The following is an 18,927-nucleotide window of genomic DNA, read 5'->3' on the forward strand; positions in this document are numbered from 1 at the left end:
AGTAAATATGGATGAAACTCAAGAATTTTAAAATTCAATAAGAAATGTAATTATTTCCCAATTTTCATGTATACTTTCACTCATTTTATATAAGTTTAGTTTATTATTTTTACACAAGGAATCTTGAACTTGCATCTGTAAATTCAAGTGTGGAAATAATTGTACTGACTTATTTGATTTTAATAAAGTAATAATTAAGCTAACTGGCAACCTTTATAGCTATAAAGCTGTCCCTTACTTTGCCCCTCTTTTTTACATCTTCTTTTAATCAGATTTGGTTTTACTTGTCCGCCTCCCGATGTGGCACAATAGAGGCTGTGTTCAAGAAAACCATCCCTGGAAGATTTAATGCTGATACAGCTGCATTAGAGAATAATACTGTAATAGCACAGGTCCAGAAGACTCATCAATAAGTTATTCATGCCATTAATAGACCTGTACGGCTCGATGGAGCGCTTCATTAGAAACCTGAGATTGGAATTGATTGTTCTCTAATTCCCAGAGAAACGGCAGGATACAGTAAAGCTTTTAGAGATTAAACCAGATCTCAGTGAACCTAAAGAAGATGCTGGAGTATGTAAAGTATAAGGAGCAGTACCAGCTTAAGGGGTTACACAGATTTAATGTGGAGGAGCTTTAAACTGATGTATTTAATCAAATGTATGCAAAATGTAGACCCTCAAGTATTATAGCATCCAAACTACTGCCTGTTATTCTGAGTAGTTTAAAAAAAGTTTAAACTAAATGAAATTGTAGTTTATGCTGTAAATTCTCTAATTTAAAGGAAAGCTTGGCACAAGCTGTAGGTTTTACTGTAATACCAACCAGTTTTTTCTTTATATGATGGATTGATTTTTCACATTGCTGCAGCAGTCTGTTGACCACTGTCCAATATCATAGAAAAATCCATTTCGAAGGCTTGATTAGATGGCGAGACGACAGGATACTTTGTGCTTCCTGTGCTCGCCTTGATCTAATTTGTAATGATTCAAAGAGGAAACAAGGTGTCCTTCTTTTCTACTCGTATATGACCCATAAAATCCATGTAAATCTAATCTCATAAATCCCATAACTTTATTTGGTCGACGTAGTTGCTTTATTGGTTGGATAATCACAATTTTGCTAAATAATTAGACAGGAATTTGTTTGTAGACCAAGAGAGAGTGGCACTCATCCTAAAGCTTCAAACCTATATGGCTTCCACAGTCGAGTCAGACATGAAAAGAATATGATGTTTCCCTTTCTGCCCCTTTTGGAAATCGGTCCATGCAGCTGGCTTTGAACCACCTGACACCATGCTTTGTCGTCTCACGGGTTATTGTGGATTTCTCTTGCACTCTGTGGGATGGCTAATATCAGAATCAAGAAGAATCCTCTTCCTGTGTGTAATATAAGCTTCCATTTATTGCTGCTGTAATCCTCTTCGCCCTCTCTGGTGTGTAAGGTCACCGCTGCTTCTGTGTCTGTCCACTCTTTGTTTTATTATGCTGGTAAGAACCCACAGCCAAGGTGGGTTGAGTCTTACGGTAGAAAGGAAACAATAATGTGTCACTAATTGATGCTCTGGGCTTATACTTCTGTGTAATCATTTCTTTTTATTGGTTGTATTTTAAATTAAAGCTTGCAAAGAAATATTGAGACATGCAGATAGTGCTTCTGTTTGATTACATGGCAGGGAGTTAGTGTTATAAAACCTCATGTTTCGTCACATCCTCACAGTTGGTAACGTAACATTTTAGTATGCAGGAGGTCCAAGATGTTAATTACACTTGCTTACATTTGCTGGAAAGAATGACATTTACTGTTTTTAAGGCATGGAAGCAGTTTACTTATCTTTTAATTTTCCCAATTTAAAGTATGTTAAATATAATCTTATGAACATGGGGTATTTATTTTATTATGGTTGTCAGTTTTCCTCCCAGTTAAAATATGTAAAATTCTCCGGCCTTTTGTATTCGCACAGATCAGGCTGGTGTGGCATGCCGTGCCTGACTTCGTTGTGTCCTCGCCAGTCTCTTTGACATGATGAAAAGTGTCGTGTCAAATGCAGGGAGGCGCGGTAAAACATGCAAGAACAGGGATGGGCCTCTGATCATTTCTGTTGTACAACAAGAATAAAATACTTTCGGTTTTGGTGATTATAAAAGAGCTTTTTGCAGATGAAAAATGGCAGACTCATTATGCTATCTGCTGTTATTATCTATGCACCAGTTACAGCCACATTAAAGAACTTAACATTTCTAAGTAAATGCCAATTCAAATGCTGCAGGTTAAAGTATTAAACAGCACAGCAAAAAAGGCTAAAGAATGCCATGCTTCATCTTTCTGCATACATGCCCTAACCATCACATTACCGACCAGGATTATTCCTGCCTGTTATGTTAGTCTATGTACGAAAAATTATGTATTACAAATTTGATATCCGTATGTAATGTTAATGTAATCTGTACTGGCCAATTTATTATCGGTTTTATTCACGGATCAATATAACAAACTACATATAATGATAGTGTCCCTAACAGAAAAAAACATGTGTTTCACATGTATCCCCATATAGTTTTGCACGTGTGAAACATGTGTTCCACGTGAGAAATATGTAGTTTTGGAACATTATCATGGCCATGTTTTAACATGTAAGACTTGACCATATAAAATGGCATAAAAAGCATAAAATCCTATACGTTTTACATGTGTTTATATAGGTTTAATGTGGAAATAAACTTAGGATTCACCTGATTTTAGATGGGAGTCATGTTATTACCATTAAAATGTGACAAAACCACCTTTCCTATGTACAAAATATGTATTTTCTATGTGTTTCACATGTGCAAAACCATATGGGATCATGTGTTTTCATTTTTTCTTTCTTTTTTGTAAGAGGTGCCAATCTCATCATAGAAGAAGCAAAACATGTCACCTTGTTGGACATCAGCAAGAGTGCAATATTGTTTATACCTACAATTTTTCCTGTCCTTCCTTTATGAACAGAAATAAAAACGTCTGATTTTATCCACAGACTTGAAGAAGACCCTCGCCGTGCTGCTAGATAACATCATGCTGAGGCTCGGCAAGCTGGAGTCCAAAGTGGAAAACATTTATAATGGCACAGGGGGCAACCTGACCAACGGCACCAGCCCTGCCACACCCAGCGCCTCAAACTCCGAAAAAGTCAACGTGGCTGGTATGTACAAGATTTTTTTTGTATCCCTGGAGTGTGCAACATGTGACCAGTATTGCACAAACAATGTCCATCTGTGGATATCAATCAAATCAGGCTTCTGTTCATGCTGCATGACCCTTTTTACTGGTTTTCATTGATCTACCTGCCAGCTTTCAAATGATGAATGAATGAGATGCCGACTCTGGCCTTTGCTCTAGCTTACATTAAACACTAAAACTATTAAACTTGTTTTTTTCAAAGAATTCTTCAATTAAATCTAATCCTGACTGTCACCAATTTTTAATTAAATTAATTAGAATCTCCCTTTGCAACATTTTCTTCTTAGTTTCTGAAGTTCAAATCCAGCAAACCACCTGGTTTTATTCTTGTCAAGTTGTTTTAGTCTTCCTGAAAAAAAAAATACCCACAGCTTGCTTTGTCTAATGCGTGCGGATCCTCTAAGAGCTTCCGTCTCCTCCTAATGCAGATATTTCTACACTGATATTGACAACCCAGATATAAATCAACAGATAATGTAAAAACCACTGAGTGAAAGTCTGTTGTTTAAAAAAGCGAGCTAAAGTTCAATGAACATTTCTCCTGATCATTCCTTATTGGACTTTTTGATGCTGATAAGGTCCATAACCAGGAGGCCGTGTACAGCATTAATATTCCTGCATAATTCTGATCTTAAACTATATGAACTGTCATTTCTGTAGCAGCCATAGTAAAACAGATCTGCATGTTATTTTAAGGCACATAAAAAGCCACGTTTGTACACTTAAAGTTACTGAGGTTAACATCTCCTTACAGTCTGTGTACCGGGGTGGGCTGTCTGACACACATTTTCTGCTCTTTGTGGACAGAAGACTATTTTTTTTACCGTAATGTTAGCACCCAGAACTGTGACATGTCAATAACTTGCAATACCCAGCAGTGCCCTTTTTTTTTTTTTTTTTTTTAAAAGAAGGATCTTTGATGCAGGACAAGCTAAAAAAGCAACACCCACGTCTCCCTTGGCATTGAACTAAAGGCTCAAGCACTCCAGAGTCTATTGAAGCATGTCTCCAGTCTGGAGTGGGTGGCAGGCAGAGCTGTTGCCAGCTCCAGTAGCGCTCCTCCCTACCTGGAACGCAATTACAGAGATAAGAGTCTGGACAGTGAAGGGAACACGCCTGTCTTTCACCTAGAACGCTATCAAGATGGAGCTGAGCAGCAGCGCTGGGACTGCACAGTTTCCACCCAGTTTCTTTAAACCTTCACAGTCAAGGACTTTGGCAGGTCTGGGACCAAAGAGTCTTAAACCTGGTCTTTATTCTGCCTGGCTCAGAGTGCAGAAATGAAGGCTTTCTTTTAAAGCATAAACAGCTGGTGGCCCTAATTGTAAAGTGAGGTGCCCTTAAACCCCTGCAGATCAAGATAAAATAGCAGGAAGCTTTAGTAAAAATGCACCAGTCAAATGAGGAAAAACGACTCCCAACTTTCAAGTCAGATGTTTGTCGTTTTCTTTGTTTCTTGAGACAAATGCAGACAAATGCAGACAAATGCAGACACATGCAGACAAATGCAGACACATGCAGACACATGCAGTGCATATTTGCTAAACCTATCTCCATGAACTTTGTTTTATTGACTCTTAGTGATTTATAAACATTTCTCCTCCAATGAGATGAGAAATAGTAGTGGGTTTACTATGATGAATTTAGTCTCAGCTACACAACTGGCTTAAGTTTCTTATGTGATCATGAATAAATCAAGTTTCACACGTTTTTAAAGGAATTCTAAATATGCTAGTTTTTATTATGCTGACTAAAAATGTCTTATTGGAAAAGTGAACACAATGTAATTGAGTTTTACCAAAGAAGGTTAAATCTGTTAAAGCACCAGAAAGTACTACTACTCTGGTTGCAACCCTTAATAAAACACATAAAAAGGGTGAAACTGGCAGCAAAGGAAATCTAAGGCAAAATCTGTCGTCATCTGTCTAAATTAAATTTAAATTATAAGCACAAAGTTTGTCATTTTCAGTTACATTTTTTTCTCGCTTATTTGTTGTTTTTACAGAACTGTGTAATTTTACTATAAAACAAATTTATAGTTGAAATCCCTTCCATGATTTTTTTATGTTCATTCAAAGACTTTTTTTTTATGTGTCAAGAAATATTTTCGTTTATTTAGGCTCTTATCATCCTTAATTAATGTCTAATGCAAAACATTTTGCTTGTTCTTTATGTGCTTCAGATCTTTAAAACCAGAAACATCCTTTTTGAGACATGCACAAATGTTTTTCATGCTAATTTAGTGTTTTCCTCTTCGAAATCCCCCTCAAACAAATGTAGTCGAGGCTATTTTGAAGAGAAAAGACTAATAAACGCTCCACATGTTTGGGAACTGCTGGAATTTGCAAACATCTGAAAACTATGAGAGATTTCCTTCAACACAACCAGCAACTCATGGACTGGTTAAGTGTTGTATCAGGTTAAGCCTCATGCTAACACATAATCAGCGTAGCTTCTACCATCATATCCAACTTCTCTGTTTTATCTGCTGCTTTTGTGAGCTACAAGCTGGGTAAAACAATCTTGGTCGTATTTGAGCTTTTTATCTTTGCCTCACTGGCCTTGTGTTGCTGTTGCATCCAGTCAAGGTCAAGAAACAGAAACTCGCTGTAGAATAAAATAAAAAACATTAATCCAGCTTCGGTAGTTGCTCAGCAGGAGGCTGATGGAGTGGTGGCCCAGCGGCAGCCTGCCACGCCTCGTCTTCCAGCGTCGCTCTAATGTGGATCATCAACCTCCACTGTGGGGTTTCATCTGAGGTCCAGCCCAAAACATCCTCTCAGGCAGAGACAGATTTGCAGCTATTTAACTGGCCCCTTGTTTCTCTCATTTTCCATTTACTCCCTCCCTGCGAGTGTTCAACTCTATCAGCGTCCTTTCCGTCTTGCCTACTTTGTTGGAGATGGGCTGATTTGGCATCTCCCTGTCCCTCTGATACCAATTTTTTTTCTTCATTCCCAGTAAAGTGCCACACAGTTAAGGGCATACTCGCTGCTCTGCCTCTTTCTGCAGCTGAAATTCACTTTGAAAAATTAGATCCAAACTCATCACGCCCCCCCTACAGTTCAGTCCTGCACAGAAACACATCTTCTAATTGGATATTAAAATTCTTTCCGATAAGCTGAGGCGTTTACATGATGCATTTTTAGTTTGATTACACTTAGACTCACAAGCGTTTAATGGAGCATTTTTATTTGCAAAAAACTGCGGTACTTTGTGTTTTTTACACCTCTCCATTCAAACACGTCGCTTCATCTTTCAACCTCTCTGAAAAGTGTATCTAATGCGTGATCTGTGCACTGCATCCGGCTCTGGGAGGCCTGTTTACTCATTCAGTGTAAAAATCAATAGTCCACACATACACACAAGCACTGTCCCACTCAGCACTAATAAGTTGCTGAGAGATGCCGTCTGCTCCCACACACTTAAAAACACTCGTAGGAAACCTGACTCTCATCGCCCAGCAGTTCACTGTTGCATGTGTTGCATCGTAATGAAAATGATCTTGTAGTCAGCCACTTCAACATATGGAGGACTGAGTTACTTATATTTACTGACACTTTTTCCTTCCACATCTCATTCATACCTGCTTGCTCCACATGGACTGAGCCTCTGCAGGAGCCTGCAAGCTCAGACAAGTTCTTCTTCTGTGACTGAAACCGCCTACCTGGATTTTTTTCATTCACAAATGAAGCAAACCGTATTTGCAAGTATGAATTTTTTTGATCTTTCCCGTATATGGAGCAGCAGATCTTCTTATAGCTGTGTTGTAAACAGTGTTTTGTGGCGCCGCTCGCTGCTACTGCTTTCTGGGGCGCTGTTGACAAGGTCTGACAGTTAGCGTGAAGTACGAGAGGCGCTTTGTTTTTCTCATCTTGATTCCCAAACAATCCTGCAAGTCAAATTTGGAAAACATTGTCTCAAACCCCAAAAATGTTGGCAAAAATGTTAGAAGATCAACAGATTTGAATGAAGATCAAATGGAGCCACATTTGGTTCTGTTGTTGACAGAACTCGCAGTGTGACTATGTTCAACAACTTGCTTCAGTTATGCAAACCGTACAAATTCCCAACTTCGTCTGTTTAAATTTGATTCTTTTTTGTCCGTGAGGATCCTTAAAAATCTTACCTGTTTATTGTTTTGCATTATCTGGAAGTTTGGTTTGTATTTAGCATCAAATTAAAATCCAACCCTTCTGTTAGAAGAACTTGGTTTCGCAGCTTCACCCAATAAAACCAGTTTGAATCAAATTTAACGAAGCTGAGGCCTTTTAAAGGAAATACTGAAGATGCACGTGCACCATCTACATCTTTTCTCCCTGTTTCTTACAGGCAGACTTGGCCCTTTCAGGTCATGGCTGATTTAAGAAAGCATGAAAGGGATGAGAGGAACATGTGGGGCTGACATGCATTAGTTGCGCCATGATTACCCCATTTTTTTTTATACAGATGCAGCTTTGCCTTTCTCTGTTTTACATTAAAGAAGCTCCAGTAATGACGGAAAATGAGATGCACTTATTGAGATCCCAAGATTAAATTTAAATATAAAATGTGAATTATTCTTTCTCTGTTTGAACTTTTATTGTCATATTCTGTCCTTTCTTTTTGGCTGCCACACTGTTTCTTCACCTCCACATCCCTGCTGACACCTTTTCTCCACCATTCAGGATTATTTTACAAAAAATAAACAACTTCCCCAGGCATTAATATTATTATTATTTTTACACACTCAAACATCCACATCACTTCTGGCCTTTTCATTTACTGCTGATGATTTTATTCGTGCATGAATGGCTGGATGTAACTCAGAGGATTGAGCTCTCAGGATGCAAGCAAAGATGCATTTCCGCACTCTGACTGGGAAGTGTATGGACACACTTATTTGTTGATGTGTTTCATGTTCAGCAGACCGTTCACACCTTACAGTATGTGGAGGGAAAGTTTCTCAGTGAGGTTATTTCATGGTTCAGCATCGTGCAGCTGCGGCTCTGAAGCTGCTGAGTGTTTTCAGCGTGAGGTTGAGCATAGCTGAGCTTCTTCTTACTTCATTGTTTACAGGCAAGGCAAACGTCTAAGAGGGATTTTCCTGTTTCAAACCTTAGGGAAATGGAAAATTGTTTTTCGAGGATGCACTCAGGTGGTTTTAGATGCTGTTGATGAGTTCTTTGGCAGCACAGCAGTACAAGTCCAGCTAGTTTTGCAGCCTGAACCAGCAGCTTTACTTAAACCAACAATGGAGAATTAGTCATAGGCTGCAATGATGGCAGCTAATCTGTTTACTGAAATTATTTCCTTGTGCAGCTGTTGGTGCAAAATCTGCATCTTCCTCTTGGTTAATTTTGGAAGTAACAGGGAGGCCTGATCAGATTGCCCAAACACAAAAGGCAGATTGATTGCAGCCAGACTTTGTTCTCAGTGCCGCAGAGGAAAGGAGAGAAAGCTGAAACCCGACATGGGCCAGGGATTGGGCTTATGTGGGGAAATTTTGACTTTTTTTTTGCCTCAAGGACTTGGCTGTGGAACACTTGTGTGGACCAGAGGTAGGAAGAGACATGTGTTTTGACCAGCTCCAAACACGTGCTCCTCACACTGGACGGCTCCTCTGGTTTGTGTTTGCATGCATGCTGCACACAGCAGGCTTTTAGGAGGCAGGCTGACCCAATGAAACTGTTTCTTGTTGCTTTGGGTATTCTAAAACTTTGCATTTGAGGTGAGAAGTAGATGCATATTGTTTAAATGAAGCTGAGTTTAGTGTATGACCAGAGTCACTTGTTGTTTTTAGCTCCTGTCCCTCTCTCTTTTGTTATAGTTGTCTATTTGCAAACCTTTTTTCCATGCTTTATTCACTATAGATAAAGAAATAAAGAGATCATAGTGAGCCAGTTGACATGCACACCACAAACTCTAATCTTTATCAGATAATAGCAGTTATCTGATTATGAGAACTCACATTAACACACCTTCTGTTACACAAAACACAAGTAGGAGTTAAAATGCAGTAGTGTTCATGTGCAGTCTGTTCTGCAGGCTTATTAGCTCCCACATTAGCAGCTAACGCTAAGGCCGCGGGTACCAGCATCTTCAACAAAGACCAGATGTTTTCAAAATAACAGGAAGTTTGAGTATTTCGTCACTAAGAATGAATGTACTCAGAAAATAATCAGATGGTGGACAGGAAAATGTACACTGAAATTTTTGTAATTGCAGAAGTGCAAGTAGATTCATTTGAGCCAATTATTACAAATATCTGCTTACACCCAGTTATAAGATTTTGACAGTCATGTAAACAGGCTCATGTATTACTTTTTCACCAAAATGTGGGCTAGGGTACTACCTTTAGCTTTAATCTACATTTATTACCATACCATACAAATTATATATATATATATTTTTTTTTACACAATACTTTTTCCACTAATGTTAAAGCTTAGATTTATCAAGCATTCAGATAATTTATTCTAGTCTATTTTACGCAGTTTTTTTGTGGCTCTTGTGACTCATCTATTGACATCACTTCCTGGCCCATCAGCGTCCTGCAGTCCGTAGATCACTGCAGTCTTTAGTCGCATTGTTGGTTTGACTAAGCTGGCTTGGAACATCGGCCAAGTAGGTGCTAAAAAGAAAAGTTCCTGGTACCAGATGCTACTACCTAATGGAAAAAGCCTTAAAGTGGAGTTGAGTAGATACTAATGGAAAATGTCCAACAGAGCAAAAGCTTTGTAACCAGAGCCATCGCCCTTTGCTGGACATTAAAAAGACCACAGTTTAAAGACACTTTTGCATTGACTTCACTTTTGAGAAGTTTTGGTTCTTTAATCATTTATGGAAGATTTGGCAATTTTTAAACAGAAAATGTTCTGACAGCATATTAAAAATACTCTTTTTTTTATTTTAATCTGTTAGCCAATTATTCGTTCTTGTCATTGTAATTAACCTATCGCTGTGGATATCACAATTTCCCCTCAAATTTGGTACTACTCTCACGATTGTCTTTAGTTTGTTTTTTTATAAGCCTGTCTTAAACGTGAGCAAGCTCAATGTTAGTTGATCAGCTTTTTCTCGGTGTGGCACCAGCGAAACCAAGGAGATCCCAGTTGGACCCGTTCCTGAGACGACCCTTGCTCGTACAGCTTCGATGCTCATCAGTTAGCCGGGCTCCTGTCTAATGGATGAACCGAGATGCACACACTAATACCTTTACATCTTCTTGCAAAGTGCTTCTAAAATCAGTGCTTTTAAATCTGTGGAAAACTGCACTTTTCACCTTTTAAATTTTTCATTCGTAGGTTTAAGCTTTCCCCTCAGCAGGACTGCCACCCAGATTTCTCATTCACTGCATTCATATCAATGTTAAACCTTGTTTGTAAAGAAAATAGTGGCTTTATTGTCACAAAACATCTTTTACATTCCTCTTAACAAATCATTGAAGTGAAACTGAGCCGAGCTGAAAGGTTTTTACTTTAGACGACCTGAAAATTGTTGAGAGGGAGGTAGAGTGACTAACACAAACCAGATGTCCTTGATCCAGTTCTGGAGTTGTCAAATGTCAGTTTACCTCATGGACTTGGAGGAAAAACAACCCTTTGTGTGTAAGCTCGCGTATCTTCAGAGATGAGGCTATTTAAAGGCTATCAGATAGCGCTGTGTGCTGGGCGCTGCTTCGTGCTGACATCAGTGCTGTAAAAGGCGCTTGGACATCTCATTCAAGTTCAAATGATGTCATGTGTTTTCTGCTTCACATTTCTTTTCAGAGGGATCCTTGGGTCATTATTTCCACTTTTCCTCACTCCACCCTCTGTTTATTTCCTTTTACTGTGTATCTGCTTGTTTTTAACTCAAATCATTTTATTAACTTCTTTATAAACTTGGTTGAGAGTTGTTTACTTCCTGTTTTTGCTTCTTCACTGCCGTTTTCTCTGCGGTAAAATGGGGTTTGGTGGTGGGGAATTTACCTCCCCTTATCTCTGCAGAGCATCAGTCAAACCCAGTGTGTTTAGTGACTGGATGCTGCTTTAATATAGTATTGAACTAAAATATTAGTCATGTTAAAAGCTAGAATTTGATCAAAAATGAAACTACACTGGTGTGGTGGAAGTGAATGACGAGCAAATGGCTTCCTTTATGTCTCCTGTGTTTGATTATGAAGCGAGCTATATTTAGCTCTTCCTTGGCAGAAGCTTCTGCTTGATTAAAGCTAGAAGATTTTCCTGGTGGCGTTGGCGCTCACTGGCTGAATGACAGGCTGCCTTTGGTTGTTCATTTGGTTGGCTGGCAGGCTGACTGGATGGCTGGTTATCTGAAGGATGGAATAACAGCAGCTCGCTCTGCTTGTGTCTCTGGAGTGCTTCACAACACAGCCCCTCTGCCAAATCACAAGTCATATTTGACTGAGCGGCGCTTTCAAATAAACACAGTCTTGGTGTGGTTTACACCAAGAAATATTTAACAAAGATGGACATGATTTACTGGCTAGGCTTGTAATGGAGCCATATTTTTTGTTTGAGGTGTAACAGTGACCTGGTTGTGGAAGTCCGATGCAATGAGACAACTCCCATAAAATATAAGCCACTGGTGCATAAACCCTCTTAATTACTGGGTTAACATATCAAAACTTAAGTCTCAAAATGGTCTCACTTAAACCTCAGAGCAACAACACCACACATAATATTACAATGTGGTAATATTTCTAATTCAGGAAGAAGTAAGAATTAAAAGCAGCAGCCAGGTGCTGGTAATCAGTTACACCCGCCTGTTGTGGTGAAGCTGGAGCTGAGCTGAAAGGCAAAGCTCTCAATTTACTGGCAAATCTACATTCCTGCCCTCAACTATTTTCATGAGCTGTGGGTAGTCACCGAGAGAACAAGATCGCATTGACAGAGGATGAACTCTTATTAACAAGTTGCTTTGCTGCAAGTTTTTAATTTTTCAGTTGTAATAATATGCTCTTTTCTCTGTTCCATCCCTGTTGCTCTCTGTAGCAACCTCTCTGGGAGGCACAGGTTGAAAACCACTTGTTTAGTCTGTGCACAAGTATAATACACTCGTTTAATGTCTGTTTGCATGAGAATAAGATGTGTTTATTTACACACCATATGGGTAACACAGCCCAGAGGTAGATACTGGCCTCAGTATTCACTGTTATTTAAAAGTATGAAATCATCCTGTTTCATTGCTCCACTCCTGCTGCCTTTAGAAACAGACACTTTGGTATTTACCAGGAGTAGCTAACAAGCCTCCTGCTGCATCACTCCTTTTCTCCTGCAGCTTTAAACTCATGGATTTTATCTGCTGCAAGGAAAATAACTGTTCTTATACTTCACTGTTCTTGTAATTGTGAAATCAGCTAAGTTACAAGAATGTGCTGGGTCTCAAAGGCTGATATAACCATGCGTAAGCTCAGCAACCCCCATCTCCTCTTGATGATGACTGAAAGCAGTGGGAGGAAACTTGTGTTGGTTGCTTCCTACCCAACTACTGAGGTTTTTAGCAGCAGTCTGTAGGTGTCATCTTTTTATCGCTCATTGCTGTAAAGTGGGACACAAGCCAGAGAATGTCAGCTCCAGTGGAAAATCCTTTTCATTGCTGCAACTTTTCAACAAATAAACTGAATCTGTAGTTAACCTGATCCCTTACAACCCTCACCCACCCGGACCGACAGTAGCTCAAGCCACATCTGGAGCTGCTGATTGACTGTATGCAAACGCCTCCTCAGACCCCTGTTATCCTGAAATGCCACAGCACAAACTTACTCCATTGCGATACCTGATTATCTTTTGGCATATAAAGGTCAGCATGATGACGTTAATGGCTGTGAATGGTGATAGCAGAAAAAAAAAAAAAGATTAAACAGCATGAAGCTTGCATGCTAATCCTATGATGGTGTTGAAAGCACTGGGGAAATATCAGAGCAGCTCCACCCCAACGGCATATTTTTTAAATAAACTGCATTAAGTAAATAGGTCAGAACAGAGGTTTCATCTGCTTTTAGGTCTCCTTGTGGACTTAACTGGTTGCACTCTCAGCTCTTTGTGGTTTTCTTTGTCAAAGGTTGCAAGCTAATTTCCATCCCTGATTGCTAAGTAATAGATGGCATCCATCTGTCAGTCCAAAGAAGCCTAAACACAATGCAACGAGCCTGAAGTGCCGGAAGTTTTAAGTTTATTTCAAGTTCTGCATGATTCAAGATGGTTCTCCTTTTGCACTGCAGAATTTTTTTTTTTAATTTACTCATAATTAAAAAAATCTTGACTCATTTCCATTTTTATTACCCATGTTAAGATTTCCTTCATCCCCAAATCCCCCCCCCCCCCCCCCCCCCCCCCCCCCCAAAAAAAAACAAACCCGAGTAGAAGTAAGATTTTTCAAATTCTCTGGAATTCTTTAAGGTTTGGAAATTTGTTTACTGCCTTTGTAAGCTAGTGTGTGGCTGCAGTCATGTTTGTTTTACATCCACAAACGGAACTCATTTTTTTTATTGGACATGGTCCAGGCTCTCTTGTATGGAGCTAAGTTAAGGACATACGTTTTGTTTCTTTTATTTCCATAATTTTAAGTGCAACAATTACAGGTACAAATCAAATCTACATTTAAGTAAATTTTGAGTAAAAGTACAAAACATTTGCCCTGCATGTTATCTGCTTACTTAAGAACTAATAAGATTTCTCTGATCACTAACCAGGTACAGAAAGGGGAAAGTAGAGGTCCAACCGGTAACAAATCTACAAGCCACATTGGCCAGTTATTGGTATTAGAATAGTAGTTGTTAGTTATCTAGTAATTATTAGTATTATAATATTATTACTACTTTATTATTAAGAATAATTCTTTTTTTTTTTTTAGTAGTTTTCACTTATTATCCCTCTGGGATAAATATTTTTTTCATTTAATTTTTCTTTTCATGACAGTGTGGGAGAAGCAAAGCAAGTTTGTTTGTGCAGCTCAATTCAACGAGCTTTACAGAATACAAGATTAATAAAATAAAAAGGAAAACGAAAGAACACTGGGAAAAAACAGCATTAAAACTATCACAGCTACGAGAAGAAAATACTACAAGCAGATGATTTTACTTTTAAAGTGTTAAAAAAACTTGACGTGTTTATATGTTTTCTTTAAGCTGGAATTCAGCACCACATATCAGTCATATGTTCCTGTAGCTTGGCTTCTTAAACGAGACATTAAATGTGAATTTAATTGTGTCAATAATAAAAAAAATTAATGGAAAAAATTATCTTCAGTTTGGGGTTTTGAAATAATAGACTCACCTTTCGTACTATTTTTCCTCTGCAGACTGAGTCCTGAAATGTCTCCAGCATGACGATGTAAAAGAAACAGACAGCTAAAAAAAAGGAAGAAAAGTTGGACTCAATCGTATTGATTTTTTTTTCCTCTCTGCCTGTTTCTGTTTTCCTGCAGACCTTCTAAACGGAGCCCAGGAGAAGTGCGAGCTGCCTCCTCTGGATGGTTTTCCACACTGCGAGGGCAAGCTGAAGGTGACTGGCACATCCAAACACACCTAAACACAAAGCCTTGACCTCTCCACCGGTGCCCTGTGATGAATAACTTGATCAATAACATTCATTAGCTTAGACTGCACATGCTTTTACTGTAGCAAACCACTACACAACCTTATGGTCCAGGTCAGGCTTTAGTAGTCATAGGTGCCTGATCACAAATTTTAACATTTGTGTGCACAAATTCTTTGCAGTCTTGATTTTTTTCTTTGTTTGTGTATGTGCTGCTGTCCCAGAGGCTGATAGGGCCCTATCATGCTCACCATCTGCTCAGCCAGTTGCAGTCTTTCCACCGATACTGTCAGCATTTCCAAGCAAGCGCAAAGTGATGCCAAGCGTTTCTTTAAACACGCCCTGCGGCATGTATGAGCATCAAAATTTCTTTCTTTATTCCACAGTTCATTTTTAACATCTGACAAATCAATTTTCTCAGTTTTATAGACTTTTGGTTCTGGTTTAAACAAAGCCTTCAGCATCCAAATGACTCATTCCAGCACATGTGCCAAGTCTCTCCTCCATGAACAGCTTTGAATTGTTAAGTTTTGTTTCTCTGTGTTTTTGCCTGCAGTTACTGTAAGCTAGCAACTACGATGGATAGAAGCTTATTAAGATTAAACTTAGTGCTTCAAATATCTGGCTGGAAGAGGAGCAGATTTCTCAGTTGTTGGTCCACACGCTCCTTGTTTTTCACTCTTGTTCATTCTGTAACATTTATTTAGATTAGATTTTCTTCTGCTTTAGGGATAAAATGAGATTTTCACATGTGCAATTTCTCCTGTCCGTTTGATCCCTGATAACAATCTCAGGTTTGATCATTAGTTTTCAGGTGAGCTTCACTAAAGAGAAACTATGTTGTTGCACATAATTAAGACCCGGTTTCCATGCGGTCTGAAGGAAAAAAAAAAGGATCTTTTTGAAAAGTGTGAAAGGAATAGAAACATTAGACATTCAGATAAAGGTTCAGGTAAAGTCATATCAATGAAAGCCTCAATCAGGAAATGCTTCGTATTCAGAGATCAGCTGATGAGCAGCAGCAGGTATCTGAAGCTGCTGGTGAACCTCGCCATCAGGATACTACAGTAGCTGTATCTGGGCCTCCCTTCACCAGTTCTCACAAAGAGAAATGTTTGCAGTTGACTCTGAAATACATGAAGACTCATTTTCAACCAGTTTTATTCCCTGATGAATGCTGTTCTGCACTGGGTGGTCCAGATGGATGGAGGTCTGGATGACTGGATGGACATCATGTCCCAACATGGCTGCCATGTCAGCAAGGTGGTGCTGGAGTGATGAATTGGGCAGGAATAATGGGGAGTGAGATGGTAGGTGTCCAATGACCTCCATTCAGTTTCTAAAGGACCATTTCCTGCTGTAGTATAAAGGAAGAAGCGTTCCTTCTGCAGTAAACACTCCATCCCATGCTGCAGAAGTTCAAGTGGAATCTTATGCTGCTATGGGTTTAAAGGGAGGAAAATTCATTATGGAGCTACTACTACCTGCCTTCAGTCCTGCTGAGAATCCCATTGAGATGTGGAGCATCCTTAACAGGAAGACCTATGAGGGTGGGAGGCAGACGTCCAAACAGCAAGTTTAGGAGGAAATTCTGGTCTCCTCATTGTGAACCAGACAGAAACTGTGCAGGGACCTCCAGGTTAAATGGATGAAAAGGTCTTTATGTTAACATGGATCTGGAAAGATGTTTTTATTATGTTTTAGAACAATTATCTCCTATGTAATGGACAAAGACAACAGGTGAACATTTTCCATTTTCTCCAACCTGTTAAATAATTTGAAACTGTCATGTAGAATCATTTGAACTCTGGATTTTGGGTGATTGACATTGTCGTCTTCAAATTTTAATCTAGCTTTTTTCTCTTTCTCAGTGGATGAAAGAGATGTGGCGCTCTGACTCCTGCTATGCTAACTACGGTGTGGATGGGTCCACCTGCTCCTTTTTCATTTACCTCAGTGAGGTGAGTCCTCTTGTATGTGTTGTGTATGTGAGCTATTTGTAAATGTCCACTCCTGTTAAAAAAAGTGAGGAACATTCTGTTCTGTCTTTGCATCATTGCTTCAGTTCGTTCTAGTTTAGAATATTTTGGTACACAGGCTAATCAAAACAAGCTTAAATAATCATTCCCCTACCACCGTGCATTACAGTTAATATTAGGGATGCACTAGTATAAGAAAATTGACATCCCATTGAGAGAAAATCACTCAGTATCATTTTCTGTGTGTGTGTAATAAATGATTTGCAAACTTTGTACACTAATTTGTGTGGTTGTTTGTGTAATACATAGTTTGTAAATCTTTATACCTTTTAGTATGTAACTTTGGGTACTTACTAATATATGTTCATTAACATTTTACACACAAATTTTTTTACCTTCAACCTCATGAATCTAAAAAAATTCTAGTTCAAAAAAGTTTCTATGCATCCCAAACTGCATTTGCGCACAGATCAGTTTAGTTTTGAGACTCTTTTATGCTTCAGAGAGCCTCGCAGCTTCATGTGTAGCTTCATGCCTTTTAATGAACAAGCTGCTCCAGATTTTTACGTTGATGATACGGTGATTTATAGCCGTGTTTTTCTCAAGTTCTCAGGCTTTTGAGTTTTTACAGACCACTTTTAACACAGTTTTGCCTCTTCTGCAGACATTAAAATTGTTTTTTAAATACAGACAAATAGAAGCACCTCCACCAAGCCTATGTAATTTTTTATTTTGCCAATAATTATGGGCATTACTTTTGAGTTAGAAGGCAAGTCAAGTTTATTTGTATTGCACAATTCAACAATAATGTGATTCAAAGTGCTTTACAGAGTACAAGAAGCATAATTTAACATTTAAAACAAAAGAAAAAAAAACATTGCATAAAAACAGTATTAAAACATGATCAAGTTTAAAAATTCAAGCTTAAAAGAAACAGATGCAGATTTAAACTTTTTAAAATAAAAATTAGTGAAATGCAGCGGAGAACAGGTGGGCCTTGGATTTAAATAAACTGTGTTTCAGCTGATTTGAGGCTTTTTGGGAGTTTTTTCCAGAAAGGCAGCCAGTGTAAAGACCTCAGAGCTGGACTGATGTGATCCACTTTCTTGGTCTTAGTGAGGACTCGAGCAGCAGAGTTCTGAATAAGCTGCAGGTGTCTATTTGATTTCTTAGGTAGACCTGTAAAAACACTGTTACACTGACTAAAGATGAAAGCATGGACCAGTTTTTCCAGGTCTTGCTCAGACATCAGATATTTTACCCTTTATATATTCCAAAGGTGATAGTAGGCTGACTTTCTTTAATGTGTTTTTCAAGTTTAGGTCTGAGTCCATCAACAACCCAGATTTCTGGCCTGGTTGGTGGTTTTTAGGTGTTTAGACTGAAGCTTTGTGGTGACCTTTAATCGTTTCTCTTTCGCGACAAAAACCATCACCTCAGTTTTGTTTTTGTTTAACTGAAGAAAGTTTAGACACATCAAGTCATTAATCTCCTCAATGCATTTACCAAGAGCCTATACGGGGCCTCGGTCTCCTGGTGACAATATATATCTGTGTGTCATCTGCGTAGCTATGGTAACTAATGTTGTTTTTGTTTATGACCTGTGCCAGTGGTAGCATGTAGATGTTAAACAGAAGAGGCCCCAGGATGGAACCTTGAGGGACTCCACATGTAATTCTTGTCTGCTCAGATGTAAAATTATCTATTGACACAAAGTATTTTCTATTCTCTAAATCAGATTTAAACCAGAGTAGTGCAGTGCCAGAGAGGCCCACCCAGTTCTTCAGTCGTTTGAGTAATATGTTTTGGTCAACTGTCTCAAATGCAGCACTGAGGTCCAGTAAGACCAAGACTGACATTTTTCCATCGTCTGGATTCAAACATATGTCATTAATGACTTTGGTCAGAGCATCTCAGTGCTGTGGTGCTGTCTAAAACCTGACTGGAAGACATCGTAGCAGTTGTTTTGTGTTAAAGTCATTTAGCTGAGGAAAAATGGCTTTTTTTTATGATCATGCTTAGAAACAGAAGATTTGAGGTCGGCTTGTAGTCGTTCATTTTTGTCTTGTTTAGATTGTCCCTTTTTAGCAGAGGTTTGATTACAGCTGTTTTTAGAAGCTCTGGGAAGACGCCTGAAATTATAGACAATCTGTAACAGATCTGACTCCAGAGTCTGAGACCTTTATGAACAAACCTGTGGGCAGGAT

General features: G+C 38.8%; 1 protein-coding gene across 5 annotated transcripts in view; it reads left to right on the forward strand.

Annotated features, from left to right (window-relative positions):
• mgat5 (alpha-1,6-mannosylglycoprotein 6-beta-N-acetylglucosaminyltransferase) overlaps positions 1-18,927 on the forward strand; it is an 81,248-nt gene that overhangs the window by 16,561 nt on the left and 45,760 nt on the right. For all 5 annotated transcript variants that reach the window (XR_006009451.1, XR_006009452.1, XM_041978496.1 and 2 more), the window contains 3 exons: positions 3,017-3,181; positions 14,632-14,708; positions 16,613-16,702. Coding sequence is in view for 3 of the 5 variants with exons in the window: in XM_041978496.1 (XP_041834430.1) it covers positions 3,017-3,181; positions 14,632-14,708; positions 16,613-16,702 (332 nt within the window). In the remaining 2 variants the exon portion in view is untranslated. The remainder of the gene's footprint in view (positions 1-3,016; positions 3,182-14,631; positions 14,709-16,612; positions 16,703-18,927) is intronic.

This window comes from Melanotaenia boesemani, chromosome 24, assembly GCF_017639745.1.
Source record: "Melanotaenia boesemani isolate fMelBoe1 chromosome 24, fMelBoe1.pri, whole genome shotgun sequence".
Lineage (NCBI taxonomy): Eukaryota > Metazoa > Chordata > Actinopteri > Atheriniformes > Melanotaeniidae > Melanotaenia > Melanotaenia boesemani.